Source organism: Scardinius erythrophthalmus (genome assembly GCF_964197995.2).
Source record: "Scardinius erythrophthalmus genome assembly, chromosome: 14".
Taxonomy (NCBI): Eukaryota; Metazoa; Chordata; class Actinopteri; order Cypriniformes; family Leuciscidae; genus Scardinius; species Scardinius erythrophthalmus.
In genome coordinates, this window is record NC_138234.1 from 7,748,754 (window position 1) to 7,769,660 (window position 20,907).

A 20,907-nucleotide genomic window follows, 5' to 3' on the forward strand; every position below is an offset into this window, starting at 1 on the left:
ATGGAAAATTCTAGTTTTGGCTACCAGATGGCCTTAACACACACAATACCGTCACTTTGGAGAAAAGCATCTAAAATGAATACATGTAAATCACTATTATAGATTAAAACTCACAATATGTATGACATCTGATGGAAGTTTTCTTTTTATTATTCAATTCCACAAGATAACATGATCACATTATTAACATTAGCTGCCAGAAAGAGAGAAAAATACATAAAGCACATCAAATGCACACATTTCTATCATGAATATGAATATCATTAATGCAGATTTCTAAATCTTTCCAGGATAGTCTTATAGTAGACTAATAGACTTACAGTAGACAAAATAAAACATATTTAAAATAACTGGACAAATTCAGTGTTATCTGCTGTTATTGATCATCATTGATCAGAAGAACAGCGGCTGGTTATCGCTCTGTTACTGCATGTTGATGTGATTTTGCAGGACAATGTGGGACACGTGTGAGAGAGATACAGTTACTAACATTATACTATGTAAATATTGAAAATATATGTCAAGTATTCTTACAAATACATTCTTCTTCTTTTTTTTTTTTTTTTGTTTGTTGCTTTAGACCAAACCTGTACTGCTGTGATTCATGATGGTCGGTGGTTTGGTTAATGGCTTATAACTATTTTAGTGAAATCCTTATGGAGAATTTTTTTTTGAAATAAATAAACTGCTTAATGCTTTAAATGTGTTTTCATTCAACCGTCATTCAATCTGAATCTTAATTCATAGTTTATTCTTATTATGACTCCCCTTCAGTTATAATATAAGCATATTTATGATAGCTGTATATCAGTTCGGTAAGTAATATTCTGTACAGTGATTTATTGGTGTGACAAATATTTTTACATTTGTATTTGTGGAGTTGCTGCATACATTTAAGAAAGAATATTAAAACAGCAACATAACATTAACAATTTTAAACAATGTAATTAACAAAAAAAAAATTGAAATGGGTTGCATTAAAGAATAAAATGAAATATTCAAGAATATTCACAGTTTTAGCCTCAGATGGAGAGAATAGGAAAGCAAAGCTTCGTTTTACCATCAATTAGACCACAAACATTTTAATCTTTACCATTAAAAATACAATATATGCCACAATTTGTTTATATCTCTTCTGTTTTCTTTATTTGACCTCTTGAAGCTCTGATGTCATTGACTAGAAGAACAGCAGCGGCCGCTGAAGCCACGCCCATCAGTGCAGTGACGACCAATCGCAGCACAGCTTCAACTGAATCACAACAGGGGGCGTGGCCTTCTGGGGAAACTAATGAAACAAATGATCAATGAAATTAAGATTTTCAACAAGCTGACTTCAGAGTTTCATGAGTTTAAAAATATCGAATTTTCTGCTTCACACAAGAAATAAAAATTAAAAACAGTTTAAAAACCTGAGATGACAGAAGCTCTTTCATCATGTTTGACATCTTATTTAGTCTTGATAAAATCCACACATTAGTGAATGAATGTGAATAATATCTGTGGTACCTGCACATGTGTGGCCGAGTTGAGTTGAGTCTGGTTGTGAAGTAGGCTCTGGTTGTGAAGTAGGCTCTGGTTGTGAAGTAGGCTGATCGACCAGTTCTGTAATGATAAAGAAAGAAGTGAATGCATCAGTCTAATCTAACAGAAGACAGAGATCAGCTCAGTAAATAAACACATATATATCATCAGTGCTGCCGTACCTGCACATGTGGGACAGTGGCAGAGTTGAGTTGAGTCTGGTTGTGGAGGCTCTGTAATGATAAAGAAAGAAGTGAATGCATCAGTCTGATCTACAACTGAAAACAGAGATCAGGTCAGTAAACACACACATTTATCATCAGCGCTGCCGTACCTGTACATGTGTGACAGAGTGTGTTGATGTCCAGATGTGTGGTCTGGTTGCTGATGGGATTGTTCAGCACACAGCTGTAGGTGTTTTTATCCTGATATTCCACCTCCAGAGGTAGAGAGAGACTGATGCTGAGATCAGACGCACTGATGCTGGACAATACACTGATTCCTGCGTACCAGGAGAGAGTCACATGACTCACATTCACCACTGATGAACACACCAATGAACATGATGATGATGAAGAACAGGGTGAAGAGTTACTGATGATGAAATGATGAATTACTGATGATGAAATGAGAATGATGACAGGAACAGGCAGACGAGCTGGAAAACATGAGAGTTTCATACAAATTTAAACCAGAACAGATTTCACACAGAAGGAAACTGCAGCCTTTAGCTTTAAAGCCCTTGACGTTACTGTGTACTTGACCGTATGCTGAGACGATCCTCGGTATCTGTTTTGTGTGGGTTGTTGTTTTGTATGTGTGCAGGGATTGGCTGATGTCGGAGGAGCCTGATTGGCGGATCTACTGAGGCGCTAACCGAAGATGTGGAGCTCATTCTGGCGTGAGGAGCTCCGGATTCCAGATCCCAAAACCTGCTGTTGATCATGTTCATTTGTTTGTGATGATTTAATTCGGTTCTTTCTTATGTTTTAGGAGCGTAGGGGTGTCCTGACATTTATTTTGACTTTGTTTGTGATTTATAGGGAGTTAGGGAAGTTTCTTTGTAATTCTGTTTATTCCCTGATTAGGTAATTTATGCATGTTTTATTTATAAGTCTATTTAGTTTAATATTTTGGCCTGTGGGCATCCTGATCCCATTGCTCCTTAAAGTTAATGAAGGGAGAACGAAAAAACGATACCTCTCCTTGCTTTCAAACGGATTACATAAAATGAGAATATTTGGTTTTTATATAAATTACTTCATTTAAAAGAAGAGAATCCAAGCTTCGTAAAGACATGTCTCACGTGTCTGTGTGAGAAGTATTCGGTGAGTTACAGTTCATTTTTGGACGCGTTTCAGAATGGACTGCACTGACAGAGAGGAGGCAGAACTCGCGTCATGTTTATTTTTCTTTATTTGGAGAAGAAAAAAAACAACAGTTTGTTTTTATTGTGAGTATACACAAAAAAATACACACTTAACAGGATCGATTGATGTATAACACAAGCATGTAAAATCAAAATCAACAGATTATTTTGGAGTTTTTTTCCACTGATAAGGAAATAAGCGAGCAGATCACGCCGGCGTGATTGCCGACCTCAGAGGGTTAATTTAATTACTTTTCCACCTTAAATAAATTATACTTTTTGTGGAACTTGTGATTTGTGTCTTCGGTGATCTGTCAGCTGGGTTTCACGTCGAGTCCGTCCTTATTGCACAGGTCGTAACAGCAGAGACACACATTACTGGATCAGACACCTACCAGATCAAAGGCTCCTCATGCTCACATGCTTCGTTGTATTTAAACCATTCTGCAGGTAAAAATCTACTTTTTCCATTGATGATATTTAAAAATGGGAGATATTTTAATATAGAGCGATCAGTCACATGACACAAAGACTGTCGTGCTACACTATACATCGCTGGTACAGTCGTGCTGCACTATATGGGATGAAAAATATTTGCTACTGGAAAAGCATCACTGTTTTATTGTTGTTGTTTTTAAGAAGACATTACACTAGAATTTAAAAAAATACTTTTAGTTAGAAACTCCCTAAATTTTGATGACAGTACAATTACATTTACAATGCTTTAATATGCCCCTCCTTGAACTGCCACCTTAACGTGGTGGAGGGGTTTGAGTACCTGAATGACCCTAGGAGCTATGTTGTCTAGGGCTATATGCCCCTGGTAGGGTCTCCCAAGGCAAACAGGTCCTAGACGACGGGTCAGACTAAGAGTGGTTCAATAAACCCAATTGAGTAACGTTAAATCGAGGACCGTGACGTCGCCCTGTATGACGCAGCCGGGGCCCCACCCTGGAGCCAGGCCTGGGGTTGGGGCTCATATTTATTCATTTATTTGTTGTTTATTTGAATAGGGACAGATACAAAATAAACATAGATTATTACATAAAGAACAATCCGATGCATGTATCACAGTGTTTATAGCCATGGCTAATTCGCAACACCTGTCCCTAGAAGGGCTTTTAACAGTCAAGATAATGAAGAAAAAAAAAATAAAAAAAATAATAATAAAAAAATAATAATAAAATAAAAATAAAATAATAAAAAAAAATTACAGCAAATACAATGAAATGTCCAGAAACCAGTTAGCACCAATAAAGATAAGTATAATAAACAAACACATTCACTGGAACTCACACAGATGCACACCTCACATACACCCAGCTACACATCTCATATGGCATGATCACACTGCTGCTGCTGTATGAACCAGGCTTTTGTTAGTTTTTTTTAAAGGTGGACAGTTTAGTTAAAGTCTTTATATTTGCAGGAAGCCAGTTCCACAAATTGGCTCCTTTCACAGAAAAAACATTTTGGGCAAAAGATGTTTTACAAAATGGAACTTTACAGTCTCCACATGTAGCCACTCTTGTTGATCTGGAGGATTCCAGCCTGTTAACAAATTTACAAAGTGGTTCAGGTGCAAGTCCAGCCAAACATTTAAAAAACAACTTCATGTGTCTAAGATTAACAAAATTTAAGATTTTATGTTTACTTAAAATGTAACAGTGATGGAATCGAATGGGCTTTTTATCTAAAATTTTTAAGGCACGGTTATAAAGCCTCTCAATAGGCTTTAGGGTAGTTTGGCTAGTCTGGGACCAAACAGTGGTGCAGTACGACAAGTGGGACAGGATCATAGTATTCAGAAAGACATGAGCACACTCAAATGTTAGACTGCTCCTGATCATTCTGAAACAGTTCATACTGGCCTTCATTTTACTTGATATATTTTTAATATGACTTTTAAAATTTAGCTGAGAATCTAAAATCACTCCTAAATATTTTTCTTGTTCTACCTGATCGATGAGCTCACCATTAATTTTAACATTAAGGTCATTTATTATCCTCGTTCTTTTTATAGAAAAACACATTGATTTAGTTTTCCTCAAATTAAGTGTTAAACATGATTTATTTAGCCAATTAACACTTTCTCAAGACTTTTGGTCAGTGTACTGCCGATAACAACAGGGCTTTTGCCGGACACATAAACCACAGTGTCATCGGCATACATCTGAAGGCCAACTTCAGGACACACTTCAGGCAGCTCGTTCACATACAGGCTGAAGAGAAGAGGCCCCAGTATGACTCAAACCATAATAATGCCTGGTGTGACATATTATACAATGACAGTTTTGAGATAAGACGGCTATGGTTTACTGTATCGAATGCCCTCTTTAAGTCCAGGAATACTGCACCCACGATGTTTCCTCTATCAAGCGGCTGCACAATATTTTCCAACAATGTGCAGATGGCTGATTCAGTAGAATGGTTCTGTCTGAAACCATACTGTTGAGGGTGTATATACTGATGTGTTTCTAAATATTGTGTTAGCTGTTTTGAAACTATTTTTTCTAGTATTTTTGACATCACCGGAACTAGACTTATTGGTTGATAGTTATTAACGTCTGTGGTATTCCCGGACTTAAAGATGGGTTTAACCAGTGCCTTTTTCCACGCATCTGGAAATATTCCAGTTTTAATAGAAACATTTATAATGTGGGTCAAAGGTTGAATGATTATTTGAGAATATTTTTTGAGGAAAGTTGCATCTATGTTGTATCATATGCGAGGGCCTGGTGGCCAGGCCTCTCCCCACGGGGTCCGGGCTGGCTCAGCCCAAAGGAGCGACGTGGGGCCGCCTTCCCATGGGCTCACCACCTGCAGGAGGGACCGTAAGGGGCCGGTGCTGAGAGGATCGGGCGGCAGTCGAAGGCGAAGGCCTCGACAACCCGATTCCTGGACACGGAAACTAGCTCTAGAGGCGGTTGAACGTCACCTCGCTGGCGGGGAAGGAGCCTGAGATTGTGCGTGAGGTTGAGAGGTTCTGACTAGAGATGGTCGGGATCACCTCTATGCATGGCTTGGGCTCTGGAACCACACTCCTCGAGAGAGGATGGACTCTTCACCACTCTGGAGTTGCCCATGGTGAGAGGCGGCGGGCTGGTGTGGGTTTGCTTATAGCCCCCCAGCTCAGCCACCATGTGTTGGAGTTTACCCTGGTGAACGAGAGGGTCGTTTCCCTCCGCCTACGGGTCGGAGATAGGTCTCTCACTGTCGTGTGCCTACGGGCCAAACGGCAGTGCAGAGTACCCGGCCTTCTTGGGGTCTCTGGGAGGGGTGCTGGAAAGTGCTCCGACTGGGGACTCCATCGTTTCACTGGGGGACTTCAATGCCCACGTGGGCAACGACAATGACACCTGGAGGGGCGTGATTGGGAGGAACGTCCCCCCTGATCTGAACCCGAGTGGTGTTCAGTTATTGGACTTCTGTGCTGGTTACAGTTTGTCCATAACGAACACCATGTTCAAGCATAAGGGTGTCCATCAGTGCACGTGGCACCAGGACACCCTAGGCCGTAGGTCGATGATCGACTTTGTGGTCGTTTCATCTGACCTGCGGCCGTATGTCTTGGACACTTGGGTAAAGAGAGGGGCGGAGCTGTCAACTGATCACCACCTGGTGGTGAGTTGGATCCAATGGCGGGGGAGGAAGCTGGACAGACTCGGCAGACCCAAGCGTACTGTGAGGGTCTGCTGGGAACGTTTGGCCGAGTCTCCTGTCAGAGAGATCTTCAACTCCCACCTCCAGCAGAGCTTCGACCGGATCTCGAGGGAGGCTGGAGATATTGAGTCCGAGTGGACCATGTTCTCCACCTCCATTGTCAGCGCGGCCACTCGGAGCTGTGGCTGTAAGGTCTCCGGTGCCTGTCGAGGCGGCAATCCCCGAACCCGCTGGGGGACATCGGAAGTAAAGGATGCCGTCAAGCTGAAGAAGGAGTCCTATCGGGCCTGGTTGGCTTGTGGGACTCCTGAGGCAGCTGACGGGTACCGGCTACAGCCCGGTCGGTTGTGGAGGCAAAAACGGCTGGCCTCGAAGAGATTCTGGCAAACCGTCCGGCACCTCAGGAGAGGGAAGCAGTGCCCTACCAACGCTGTCCACAGTGGAGGTGGGGAGCTGTTGTCCTCAACTGGGGATGTCTTTGGACGGTGGAAAGAATACTTTGATGATCTCCTCAATCCCGCCGTCACGTCTTCCTTTGAGGAAGCAGAGGCTGAGGGCTCAGAGGTGGACTCGTCCATCACTCAAGCTGAAGTCACAGAGGTAGTCAAGAAACTCCTCGGTGGCAAGGCACCGGGGGTGGATGAGATCCGCCCTGAGTACCTCAAGTCTCTGGATGTTGTGGGGCTGTCTTGGCTGACACGCCTCTGCAGCATTGCATGGCGGTCGGGGACAGTGCCTCTGGGATGGCAGAACGGGGTGGTGGTCCCTCTTTTTAAGAAGGGGGACCAGAGGGTGTGTTCCAACTACAGGGGGATCACACTTCTCAGCCTCCCTGGGAAAGTCTATGGCAGGGTACTGGAGAGGAGAATACGGCCGATAGTAGAACCTCGGATTCAGGAGGAACAGTGTGGTTTTCGTCCAGGCCGTGGAACACTGGACCAGCTCTATACCCTCTACAGGGTGCTGGAGGGTTCATGGGTCCACATGTGCTCTGTGGAGGCATTCGACTGTGACCATCGCAGCGGCCTGTGGAGGGTACTCCGGGAGTATGGGGTCCTTTGCTAAGGGCTGTCCGGTCCCTGTACGACCGAAGCAGGAGCTTGGTTCGCATTGCCGGCAGTAAGTCAGACTTGTTCCCGGTGCATGTTGGACTCTGGCAGGGCTGCCCTTTGTCACCGGTTCTGTTCATAATTTTTATGGACAGAATTTCTAGGCGCAGCCAGGGACCAGAGGGTGTCAGGTTTGGTGACAACACGATTTCGTCTTTGCTCTTTGTGGATGATGTTGTCGTGTTGGCCTCATCAAACCAGGACCTTCAGCATGCACTGGGACGGTTTGCAGCCGAGTGTGAAGCGGCTGGGATGAGAATCAGCACCTCCAAATCCGAGGCCATGGTCCTCAGTCGGAAAAGGGTGGCTTGCCCACTTCAGGTTGGTGGAGAGTTCCTGCCTCAAGTGGAGGAGTTTAAGTATCTTGGGGTTTTGTTCACGAGTGAGGGAAGGATGGAACGGGAGATTGACAGACAGATTGGTGCAACTTCTGCAGTAATGCGTTCGATGTACTGGTCTGTCGTGGTGAAGAAAGGTATACCAGTCAATCTACGTTCCTACTCTCACCTATATGGTCATGAGCTTTGGGTCATGACCGAAAGGACAAGATCCCGGATACAGGCGGCCAAAATGAGCTTTCTCCGCAGGGTGGCTGGGTGATCCCTTAGAGATAGGGTGAGAAGCTCGGTCAATCTGGAGGAGCTCAGAGTAGAGCCGCTGCTCCTCCACATCGAGAGGGGTCAGCTGAGGTGGCTTGGGCATCTGTTCTGGATGCCTCCTGGACGCCTTCCCAGGAAGGTATTCTGGGTGCGTCCCACTGGGAGGAGACCCCAGGGAAGACCTAGGACACTCTGGAGAGACTATGTCTCCCGGCTGGCCTGGGAACGCCTTGGTGTTCCCCCGGAAGAGCTAGAGGAAGTGTCTAGGGAGAGGGAAGTCTGGGCATCTCTGCTTAGACTGCTGCCCCCGCGACCCGGCCCCAGATAAGAAGAAGAAGAAGTGTAAACATCCCGGAAGAAGATGGATGGATGGATGGATGGATGGATGGATGGATGGATGGATGGATGGATGGATGGATGGATGGATGGATGGATTCTTTAACCCCCTGAGGTTGGCTATCGCGCCGGCGCGATAGGCTTGTTTTTTTCCTTATCAGTGAAATTTTTTTTTTTTTTTTTTAAATATTACTTTTTATCTTATATGCTTGTGTTATACATCAATCGATCCTGTTGAGTGTGTATTATTTTTGTGTATACACACAATAAAAACAAACTGTTGTGCTTTTCGCCAAATAAAGAAAAATAAACATGATGCGAGTTCTGCCTCCTCTCTGTCAGTGAACTCCATTCTGAAACGCGTCCGAAAATGAACTATAACTCAGCGAATACTCAGTCAAACAGGCAAACAGACACACAGGCATGAAGCTTGAATTCTCTTCTTTTAAATGAAGTAAATATTATTATAAAAAAAATATTCTCTGTTTATGTAAACTTTATGAAAAGAGAGAGATTTCAGTCGTTCTCATCTCAGCTCATTACGTTTTAATCTGCCCCGCCCACGGAGAGCGCGCGCTATTCAAACGCAAATGACTGAGGCAATCCACGCAAACTGTGAACGCCCCCATATCAGCTCGAGAAAACACATCAAGTTTATTCAGATCATTGTACTTGTTTACACTGTCTCGCAGCGCTGTGAGGAATAATAATAATGGAAAATGTAACTCAGAAGTGCTGGTATTTCGAGGAGCAACAGATGAAATACTGTAGTAAGTTTTTTTTTCATTCTCAAGTAAATCGCGTTTCTGTGTGAATGAATGAACAGCAGAGATGCGCTGTTTACCACAACTCGCAAAAAGACAGTTTAAATTTGAATTGCGTTTCTGTGTGTGAATGAATGTTTCGCTTTTAGCAAACTATTTTGCTATACTGAGTAAAAATCGACTGAAATATGTTGAAATAAAATGTATTTGTATAAGCAACTTATTAAACTGCAAATTAACATTTATATTCCTTATAATAAAAACGAAAGACCTATATTACAGACATATGAAAGACAATATTTCGTTGACTAGTTTTGGATAGATTACACATTTTTACTGTAAAATATCTGCCACCTCAAATAAGCTTTTGTTTGCCAATTTTTGTTAATATATTAAATATAGTATGTTTTGTCAATGTAGGCTATATTCATAGTAATGAATCCTTAACTTTGAAATATGTATGATGAAATGTATACTTTAGTTTTTCAAAGAAAGATTACACTTGAATTGTTGTTGTAATTGTAACCTTTTTGGTAAGGTAGATGTAAACAAATTTTAAAAGGTAAATATAAGCCTTTTCTTTAAATATTTTTTATTGTGTTTTATTATTGACAAATTTGGGGAGAGGATACATATTCCAAAACTGAAAATACAGAATGAGAATTAACTGCACAATTACTAGACATGTTTTCCTTGGATATTATACAATTTGCAAGCACCATTTGTGGAAAAAAATAAATAAAATTGAGATGCTTCCAACTGTGAACCAATTTGGTAGAAAATATATATAGACAGTCTATCCGGCCAGATGCTCTGAATTAGCGTATCCTGATTGTTTCTCTCATGCTAAAACACCTATGAGCATATACCCAGAAAGGCCTAGTTGACTAGCTTTCTGACACAAGTGTCTACAAGTAGGCCCTGGTTAATGTTTTACACGACTTAATGAAATAAACGAACAGGCCCCTGTTTGTTTCTCATACTATCACGTGCTGCGACCACAATTCCCTTACTGTGTCTAACGTTTGTCCTTTGTGTACTGAAGGCAAAATTACAAGACTTACCCCATTCAGTTCTTCTGGACAACTAGGACTATCTTGCTTCTCTCAGCAAAATTATATGACGCCTCAGGCTGTCAAGTTAGTCTGCCCACAGAACTACCTTTGTTTTTGCCGAGTAACACATTCTCAAATAGCCCCCAACCCCTCACGTGGTATGCACCACGAGATGCAACAGATGCCGACCTCAAAGATATACACACACACATTGACATATATGGACTTCCACTAGTAAAATTTTATTTTACTAACTATTAAAAATGTACAAAGAGTGTTCCAGGTGATTTGCATGTTCACCAGTGTGATATTAGAATAGTGGTGTTTTTGAATTACAGTAATGTAATCTTTAAGTGCCTTTGTTCAAAAAGAATGTATCTCTATGTTGCTATCTTTGTCAATATTCGTCCTTAGTGTTGTTTTGATCCCCTGGGCATGACGAAGAAGATTTTTGATAAGAGACTGTGATAAACGTTATGGTTCCATGTGTTTTAATTCCCCGAGCATAATATCACATTTTGCCCCTCGTGATTCCACACGAGGGTCGGGCGGCATTAACACACCAGGACAATCTTCCTGCTCTAAACTGATTCGTCATCCAGGAAAAAGGAGGCGTACACGGGACACTGATAAAAGCCAAAACCCTCAATTCTCGTCCCCTCTTCTTCCTCCTCCAAAACCCAAGTCCGGACCGGCTTCGGCCTGCTTCTCTTCTCTTGTCTTTTATTTCTTTTATGTTATATAGTCTAGTTTCGTTTTCCTATTCGCCTCTGTTCATTCACGAGCTGAATCATTCCCGGCAACTTCACCTTAAAGTGTAAGTTGCAGGTTAAAATTTTCACAAAGATAATACAATGTGTTTATTAAACATAAAGATAAGAACCGCCCACCATTGTTTTTTTATACCAAAATGCTGATATAATACGAAAAATTGGCACTTTTAACAGTGGTTTTAACCGCTCCCGCTCCCTTCCACTAGATGGGGCGTGACGACGTAAGAGGAACTCACTAGTAGAGTTACCGTACGCTAGCAGCTATAGATGCCTTTCATAACTTAAGAAAAGTTGGTTGTATGTTGTATTTGATAAAAAAATTATGGAATAACTAAATTGTAAACATACTCGTGTGTGCTGACTTCAAGGGGACCGTGATCATGCCTGAAATGAGAATAAGCTATTCGCAAAACAAACGGGTTCAGGCACGTCAGATCAGCCGGTCGCGGGTCGAGCTGTTCCACTAAACTCCAGAACGTGTTTACCTCACGGCAGCACACACTCTCCACTGCTGATAGCCCACACGCACACAGTGATGGGGACATCGATCTCTCTTTTGCTTTTCTGACAATAAACATTGCTAATTAAATCGTGAGAAATTGATAACGCGTGGATTGAGGAAGGGTATTACGTTTGAGGCGTCGATGAGACTAGCGATTGATGCCTGTGCAGTGTGTGCATCTCTAACGTTACAGCTCTGATTTGGACTGACTTACTGTAAGTAAATAATGTCTTCAGTCGTTGTCCCTCCTTGCTTTCTACATGACGGCAATATTTTGAAAAGACTTTTATCCGGGTTAAGTTTGCACCAGGTTAGACTAGCTCTAACGTATCGTAACGTCTAAGCTCGTAACGTCCACTCATTCTCCTCACACCAAGCATTAATAACTATTTGAGTGCCATGGCTCCCCTCTCTCACGCCTGACCGGTTAATTTGATGGTTTCCCACTTCCTCAGTCGTTCTCCAAATAGCCATAATACAGTAGGAATCTAGCAGAGTATGGGTTGCGAGTTCCTCTTGTGACGTCATCACCCAGTAACTGAAAAAACACGCTACCTTCAAAGAAACCCCAATAAATGTTATTTTAACACAATTTAAGACAGAAATAATTAAATGTATACATATAGAGCACTTTAATTTACACATTAATTGGCTGTGGTGGTTAACCTGCAACTTACACTTTAAAGAAAGAGACTCTTTGAAGCTCCCGCGCTCGCCGGATGACACAGCACGCGCACGCCTCCCCTCAGACGACTCGCGCTGCTTTTAAAGACACGCAGAACCCTGCCTTCCTACCTCATACAAAGAGAACCATATGCCATGCAAGTATCGATTATTGAATTGAACTTACAATGTGATTTCTTTGTTGTGTCTTAAGGGTTACTTTCTGTGATTTTTGCCATAGCCAACTGCGAACTCTGATCGCAGAGATTTTTGCTTTCACTTCCGATCTCATCTCTCATCCTTCTCTCTCTCTCTCTCTCTCTCTCTCTCTCTCTCTCTCTCTCTCTCTCTCTCTCTCTCTCTCTCTCTCTCATCCTTTTCTGTCATTCTATCTTTTTCTAACTCTGATCATTTTATTCTCTCTCAATGTTATTCGTTATCTTGTATTGTTTAACTGTATTTTATGTATATAATAATCGTGTGTATTGTGTAGTTTGATATATTCCTTAGTTCGATGTATTATTAAATTCCATATGCCTTTGACTGACTCTGATTTAAATGCCCATATTACTTAGTCCCTGAAATGTTCGATCTTAGCTATATGCTTTATCTTGGTACGATTTAAGTAACCTAATTTTACAAACACAGAAAGGTGTCTTTTCAAGGCCTGGAAAAGATACTCTTTCTCGTGGTTGTAAGGATAATTTTCCTTGAGAGTTAAGTTAATCTTACGTTCAATGTTTGCTGGACAAACAGATTGTTTGATAACTAAATTAATTCCCTTAAAGGGGTCATATAATGGTACATGCACTTTTACAAGTTGATTGTACTGAAATGTGTGTTGGCAGTGCCTGTACACAACAATCATAAAATGATAAAAATCCATCCAGTGGTTTTTTTTTAATCTCCTTATATGTTTGAGACACTCAGAAATCAAGCCGTTCGACCGTGTGACGTCACACGGTCGGACGCCCCTCCCACGATTGTGATTGACAGCTGCAGCGTTTCAACACAGACCCGCCCTCGCTCATGAGCGAGCTGTCAATCATAGTCCGCGCGTCATTGTTGATACCCTCACTGGAGTGCTGTCTATGAGCATAATGGCGTCTGCGATTGTTCTTCGGTGTAATAAGGAACACAGCAGTCATTTGGATGTTCCTAAATCCGAGCCGTTGAAGATGCAGTGGCTGAGTTTTGTTTTTGAAGCAATATGCCCAAAGGATTGACGCGGGGATTCCCTCACAGGGATTCCCCACGATCGTCTGGCTTTCCTGTTTGCGTGAATCATTTCACACCAGACAGCTTTACAAACGAGAAAAAACGGATCGGTACCAACGTGTTCCTGCTGAACCTCCAGAAGTGAGTGTGATGTTTTATTAACCTTTATATTAATATTTATATTAATCTTTCCAAATTTGCAAACCTTGCTGCACACTTCATGATGAATGCATCTAAGGTTTACACTCCGGGTACATTACGGCATGTTTTCTATGTACGACGTTCTCAATATAATTCATAATCCCACGTTTATAATGAACAACGCGTGGTTATTGTGTTACAAACGGTGTACGCACAGAACAGAGGGGCGGGGTCAGCAAAGCTCATTATCATTTAAAGACACATGCACTGAAACGGCGTGCTGAGAACAGAGCTGTTTTTGAGCAGGTAAAATGAGTGTTTTCTTACAATACTAATGAGAATTTTTAATTAAAGTATATTACAAACTTTTAATTTAGACCCTAAAGAATCATATTAGCTTGTACAAAAATGGCATTATATGACCCCTTTAAAGTTATCCCATAACTTCGAGCTGAAATAAGAACAATTGATGTATTAATGACGAACCATAACCCGTTATGGTAATCATTCATATATCAATCTAGTTCAGCTGCGATAAATTAATGTAATTGTATATGCAAAATATTAATCATATTCATGATTAATTATTAAAATTCCCTATAGATCATTTGAGCTAATATTAATATTAATGTACAACCCATTGTTGCTACAGCCTTTACAAACAAAAAGTGTTTTACAAGATTTAAATCAATGTATTGTGTTATGTGAATGATTAGGCAGGATGATTTTCACATAATTTTGAAGAAAAAGGCAACGACATCCATTAGTCAAAAGTCTTGACACATATTTAGTATGTGTTTTGTGGCCTTATTTCAGAAACTTTAGTTTTTTGTTTTTTTCAAAAACCATGCATAAACATTATTCTCTCAAAAATACAAACATGTACATGCAAGTTAACATGCAAGGAAATTTGTTTATGTAGCCGTGACAACGAAACACGTACATGCGCGCCTGTGTTAAGTGCGCTTGTTGCTCCGTGCGTGCTGATGCTCTCATCCTGTTGACATTTCCAAATGCCTTCCTACAGTTGCTCAATAAAAGCGGGCTTTCCACACAAACAAACGGACGTGTCATTAGTATGAGAAAATAATTGGATTTTAACTGTCGGTCTCGGACATAAATATCTTTATGCCTGTCGGGCTCGGGTCGGGTTCGGTTACTGCTCTGTCGGACGCGGGCCAGGCTCGGAACGAAAAATTCGGCCCGATCTGCACTCTAGTATGTAATAGCAGCTCCACACGCAGACACACACTAAAATGACAGAAACTGTTCTGCCTTTCATATTTAAACAGAGTCAGACAAAGATGGAGAGACTCAAGAAGAAGTGACAACATGTAGACTGCAACAGGACGTCTCTGATTGGTTAGTTGATGAATTTATGTTGCTGATGTGGAGTTAACTATCTTCAATTAGCATATTCTGTCATGATAATTTATACATCGCTCGTATAGGAACTGTTGTGAGATGCACACAGAGTGACTTTCTATTGCATGTGAAAAGATGGATGCTACAGTTTGAGCAACAACTCTTCCTCTTCTCATCATGGACTGCGTGTTCTGGGGGCAGGGTTTATGTAAATTTTAGGGTTGGGGATGTCACTAACCCGAGAGGAATGTTGTGTAGTCCATACCAGCCGTTTGTTGTAGTCCTTAAAAAATAATTTCTTTAATAGCAAATATCTCCCTATGCTTTGAACTTTGAGCGTTGTAACTTTGCAGATGTTGTTTATGCTCAAACAGCAACATTACACACTAACTAAAGTTAGAAAAGTGAAATCATATTCAACCACCCCTTTAACATAGTAATATAGTATATTAGCATCTCACATATAGTAAGTTTTATTTGTCAAACATTAGCATTCACTGATTCTGAAATTTTTCACAGTAAAACTGTTTCTCAAAAAGATGAAGTTAAATTGCGGAAGTCACTTCAACCCCACACGATTCACAGAAACACACACTCACGCTATTCACACCTCAAAACATGCAAACACAAAAGCACATTAACCACAAACGTCCAATGATAAAACACATTGTCATGCACACACTCTCTAACCAACAGATGAAACTACATTCATATTCCAGATCTGAAAATGAGGCCTTCTGCAGTTTGAGCTGTAGAATACAATACTGTAAAAATTAAAATTAAAATAAAAATATCAAGAAATTAAATGTGTGCTGCCATTCTGCAGATTTTGTTGCTTAAAGTGCCCTATTATGCTATTTTAAAGGTTCCTAATTTTGTTTTGGAGTCTCTGACTTAGATTTGCATCCAATGTCAAAACCACTTTAATTTGATTATACATTGATTTGAATAACATTGATTTGTTAAAGTTGTCATGGTCTCAATCTCAGCAGATCGGGTGAAGATTGTCAACTAAACATTCATTTCACATACATTTTGTTTTATCACACGGGGTGGATTGGGTTTAATTGTCATCCATATGTTATCCATATGAACACCACACATGATATGGTTACATGCATCCTCATATATTGCTGACTGTAATATCAAATGTATAATGAATGTACTTTTCAGACTATAAAGGTAAGAATGAAACTGTCTCTTGACCTCGCTGTGTTTCTATGAGTGCCCATAACGCATGAATATGAAGCACGTGATTGGTTGTCGTTTGCGTTTAGAATGACGATAACCTGAGTTAAGTGCAGTGTGAAAAATACTAATGTGGAGGTAGAAGAGAACCAGTAGAGAACCAGATTTTGTTGCAAAAACCTTTCCGTTTTTAGTACATCGTTGTCATGTAAACGTACTCTCAGTATGCAAAAATAAAAAGCTTTTACGTGGAGATGTTTCATCATATCTGCACCTGTCCATTGCTTGCATGACATATTCACATATTCATATGACAGGGACAAATTATTCATGACACTACAGAAGTTAATGTCTTTGGATTAATATAATATAATTTTAATAATAAATACATTTACAGTATTAGGGATAATAATGACAAAAAATGCCTAATATATAACAGAGTGAGCTGTAATTCTGTACTCACCGTAGACAGTAAGAGTGAATCTGTATGTGGTTACTCTCTTTCTGCTGATGGTCACTTCATATTCTCCAGAGTCTTCTGTTCTGGTGTTCATGATGGTCAGAGATCCAGTCTGATGATCCAGCTTCAGTCTGTCTCTGAATCTCCCTTCAGGAACAACAGATTTAATGATGATTCCATTCCCTTTATCAATTTCAGCTATTGGAGTATTTTGAGGTTCAAACATCCATGTTATCAGATCATCTTCCTGTATTTCAGTAACACCAGAGTCTAGAGTGACTGAATCTCCCTCCATCACTGACACTGACTTCACTGCATCTGAACCAACAAACACTCCTGAAGAACACACATAGGAACAGTTTATCAGTCACACAATTTAATAATTTTTATTTATTAATGATGCAACTGAAGTTCATTAGAGCTCCACACAAATAACACACAACTGTTAAAACAACATAAACTTACCAACCAGACAGCAACAGCACAAACAGAAAAAAGCAAATGTGTGAAACATTTTCTTCAATAGTTCAGAAGTCTGATATAGTATCAGTCAAGTCTGAGAACTTGTGAGCGTCTGCAGTGAAGATGTGTAGAGAACAAGTGTGAACTATTTGCTTACTTCCTCCAGACTGAATTAGACCACGCCTCCTTTCTCCAAACACACGCCCTCTCCAAACCCTGTCTCAAATGTTGTTGTGTATGTCTGGGCATCATTTTTTATTTTATTTATATGCTCAATAACATAAGAACATTTTCATGGAATTACATACAAATACATATACATATAATGAAACAAAGAAAAAAAAAAGATTAATGATAACATCAGATGAAGGATTTTAGTAACACATAAAATAGGATCAGCGGATGAATCTCAACAATGTTGTGGTTTCTTCTAGGAACTGGTTTACAACTCTTTGTGTTTTTTCTTTATGGAGAACATGAATGGGGAAAATTGCTCTGTCACTGTTTCACTCTTTTCCCTCAATGAACGTTTGGGTGATGACCATTCTTTACACTGTCTGTGTGCAAATAAACTGTTTAAATGCTATTAATGGTCATTATTTGAGCAAATTATACCTTATCATTCCCCCAGAACACTTGGGATATACAGCATGTGTCGCATGAGATCATTCTGTGATAGTTGTGCATCTTTAAAAAAAGCTTGATACTGATCACTATTCACTGCCATCTTTTTTTTTTTTTTCTCTTTTGTGGTCCATAAATAGACAGAAGTGCACACAGCAGTAGAAGAACACCAGTGTGAGTAATATATGACTTAATTTCAGGGTGATTCAGGGTGGTTGGTAGCCTGGCTAACCTCAGACCAAGTCTCATTTGAGACTTGGTCTGGGAACTACGTGCGCATTTTCTCGTATTTGAGGCGTGGTTTACGAATGCCCAGAGCCGTTTATTGGGCGCTATGAATGTCTATCAAATGCGCCTGTATGTAGCTCATAGCCAATCGCTTAAATTATACCAGATGACATATGTAGAGTGACAGAAATTCGACGAGGAAAAAGACGATGGGTCAAAGATTTATGTGTACACTATGGCGTTTAGCGAATATTACCGTTTGTGCAAGATAAGCATGAGGGTAGAAGGTAACGTCGAGTCTGATGCCATGTTGGATCCATAGATATAAACAAACTGCTTCGGTGTCGTCATCGTCTTGCTGCTCCCTCCCCGTTCTGTGATTGGTTCCCTTTTTCAGGGGAAAATTTGGTCCATGGTGTCCAGACTGCCTAGCAGCGTGAATAAAATCGCGCTGCGAGCAAGGCAGTATGGGGAAACCCAGGCTAGGTGGTTGGACTTTTATTTCGGACAATAGATGGCGCTCTATGCTGTGGTGTGCACAATTTGTTTAAAGAATAAAGATTTATTTCATTTTAATTTGAGATTTAGACCTGTCTGAGTGTATGCCTCTGTAGATCCTCTGCCCTGGGCATAAAGTGATGATATATATAATTCATAGAAGTCAGTTTTCTATGTGTACAGCACTTTGGTTGGCCAGTGTCCGTTTTTAAATGTGCTTTATATAAATAAACTGATCTGAACTCTATTCAGTAGATGCTACTCAGTTTCATCTTAATATGGTTTATTGGCAAGACAAACATTTTTAGATTTATATTACCAAAACATTTGCAGCATTGCTGCGTACAATTAAAACAGTGCAAAATTAAGAACCATAAAGACATAAAGAAAAATTTAAATGACAAAACTACAAAATAGACACCAGTAGAGAATAAAGTAGGGAAAATGAAGAAATTAATCTTTTTGTACACATCGTAGGCCTACAACCCTATTAAAAATGTTCGAGTAATGAACCATTGGAAATTTTTGGTAATCATCAGTGATTTGCAAAGCTGAGCCAAAAAGATCTTTTTATGTGCTTGTAATAATAATTACACGCACATAAAAAAAGAATCGGATCTCATTAAACAGATCCGATTCTCTCATAACGGCTGTTTATCAAAATTCATAAATCGAGTGTATTGGAGCTGAACTCTGCAGGACTGGACACCCCTGTCCTATGCCTTTTGCTTTCTATAGAAAATTACAGCAGAAATGTTGTTCATACCTATGTTTCTTGTGTTCTTATGGCAAAAGTAAATGTTGGTTATCTTTTTTTTTTTATCAGTGCTAAGTTATCACATCAGTTTGAAATGTAATTTTATACAATTAATTATAATTTATATATAAAATATACATTATTTATGTAGCCATACAGAAAATGTATCTTTCAAAAAACATATCCTAAATATTCAATAGAGTTAAGAAAGTTTGACAGCAACTGAGAGAGGAGCTTCTCACAGCATATCATACATAAACACATGAACTTGATCTCCAGAGCTGCTCTGAGAGTCACTACAGCAACATTTCACCATTTCATTTGAGAAAACTATCGTCAGACACACACAGAAACGCCAAGCTCTTCACGACAATAAAATTAAAGTTCTGTTTAACTTCAATAAATTAGGACAAATATATTTCTATTGTACAGTAGAATATACTTTTCAAAGTAATAACAATAAAAAAATGAAGAAAGTTTTTAATTATAAGTTTACCAATTTGAAAGAAGATATTAGATATACCCTATAAGATGACATATTACCACAGTTTTACCATCGTAAACTTCACTATAATAAATTATGCCTGCAGAAAAGTGCAGTTTCCTACAGTGAATTGAACTGGGCAAAAACAGCAAAACAGTTTACAAATAAAGTAAAGGAAAAAATTAAACAGCTTGATTTATTTATAAAGTGAGTTCTAAACGGCTTATACATTTATTACATTTACATTTATTCATTTAGCAGACGCTTTTATCCAAAGCGACTTACAAATGAGAACAACAGAAGCACTTAAACTAATAATAGGACAACAATATGCAGGTGCTATGACCCTTTCCAGTTCCCAAAAGAGATTTTGTGCCTCTTTGAGATGGCACCACAAGTTCACTTGCAGAGCGCAAGTTTCTGGATTTATATAGGCCTACTTATACTGCACTAGAGCTATGGCGCTATCTAGTGTTCATTACCAGGAATTAGCCTTCCCAAGATTGACTTCACCATCCAGTAACCCCAATTAAACACACCTGAACTAGCTAATCAAGGCTAATCAAGGTTGCATATGATTTATTTCTTTCTTTATTTTACTGTACTTCAGTTCCACCTGGTGACCACTTGGGGAAACAGTGGCGCTTGTTCTTGCATACTGGCATCATGGAATCAAATTGACCCCAAATCAAACTGACATGTTCCAGTAAAAAATAAGGTCTTATTTTGGAATTTGTTGATGGCAGCTATAATAACAACACAAATAGGGTCTGTAGTTTTGGTTTAACACATTGGAAGATCCACTCTGAAAGAAGATTCACAGAAGGCCTGTGTGTTTTTAGTGACCTGCGAGTTAAATTGATTCAGTCATTTTGATCAACAAAGAGATATGTGGTTTTGTTATGTTGAGTGGACAAATATGTTGTGCGTGTGTCTATTGAATGTCCTGTGTGGTTGAACGGCTTCTTCCTGTCCTGATTACATTAACATCACAGACTGTTTTCCTGTTACATACAGGTTAACTGTTAAAGAAGTGAATCCATCAACAATAATAGGCTATTTAAAATGATCAGCACCATTTACCTATAAGTACTAGAATAAGTTAAACATATGCAAGTAGGACAAACA

At 39.9% G+C, this 20,907-nt stretch overlaps 1 protein-coding gene across 1 annotated transcript; it reads right to left on the bottom strand.

The window, feature by feature from the left end:
- Positions 1-130: 130 nt before the first annotated feature.
- Positions 131-20,444, bottom strand: LOC308702123 (uncharacterized protein; the record flags this gene model as incomplete). Its single annotated transcript, XM_081384791.1, has 6 exons — positions 131-1,285; positions 1,507-1,602; positions 1,704-1,754; positions 1,856-2,179; positions 16,730-17,062; positions 20,396-20,444. The coding sequence occupies 6 exons, from the start codon at positions 20,442-20,444 to the stop codon at positions 1,125-1,127; spliced, it is 1,014 nt and encodes a 337-aa protein (XP_081240917.1). The 3' UTR covers positions 131-1,124.
- Positions 20,445-20,907: the final 463 nt, after the last annotated feature.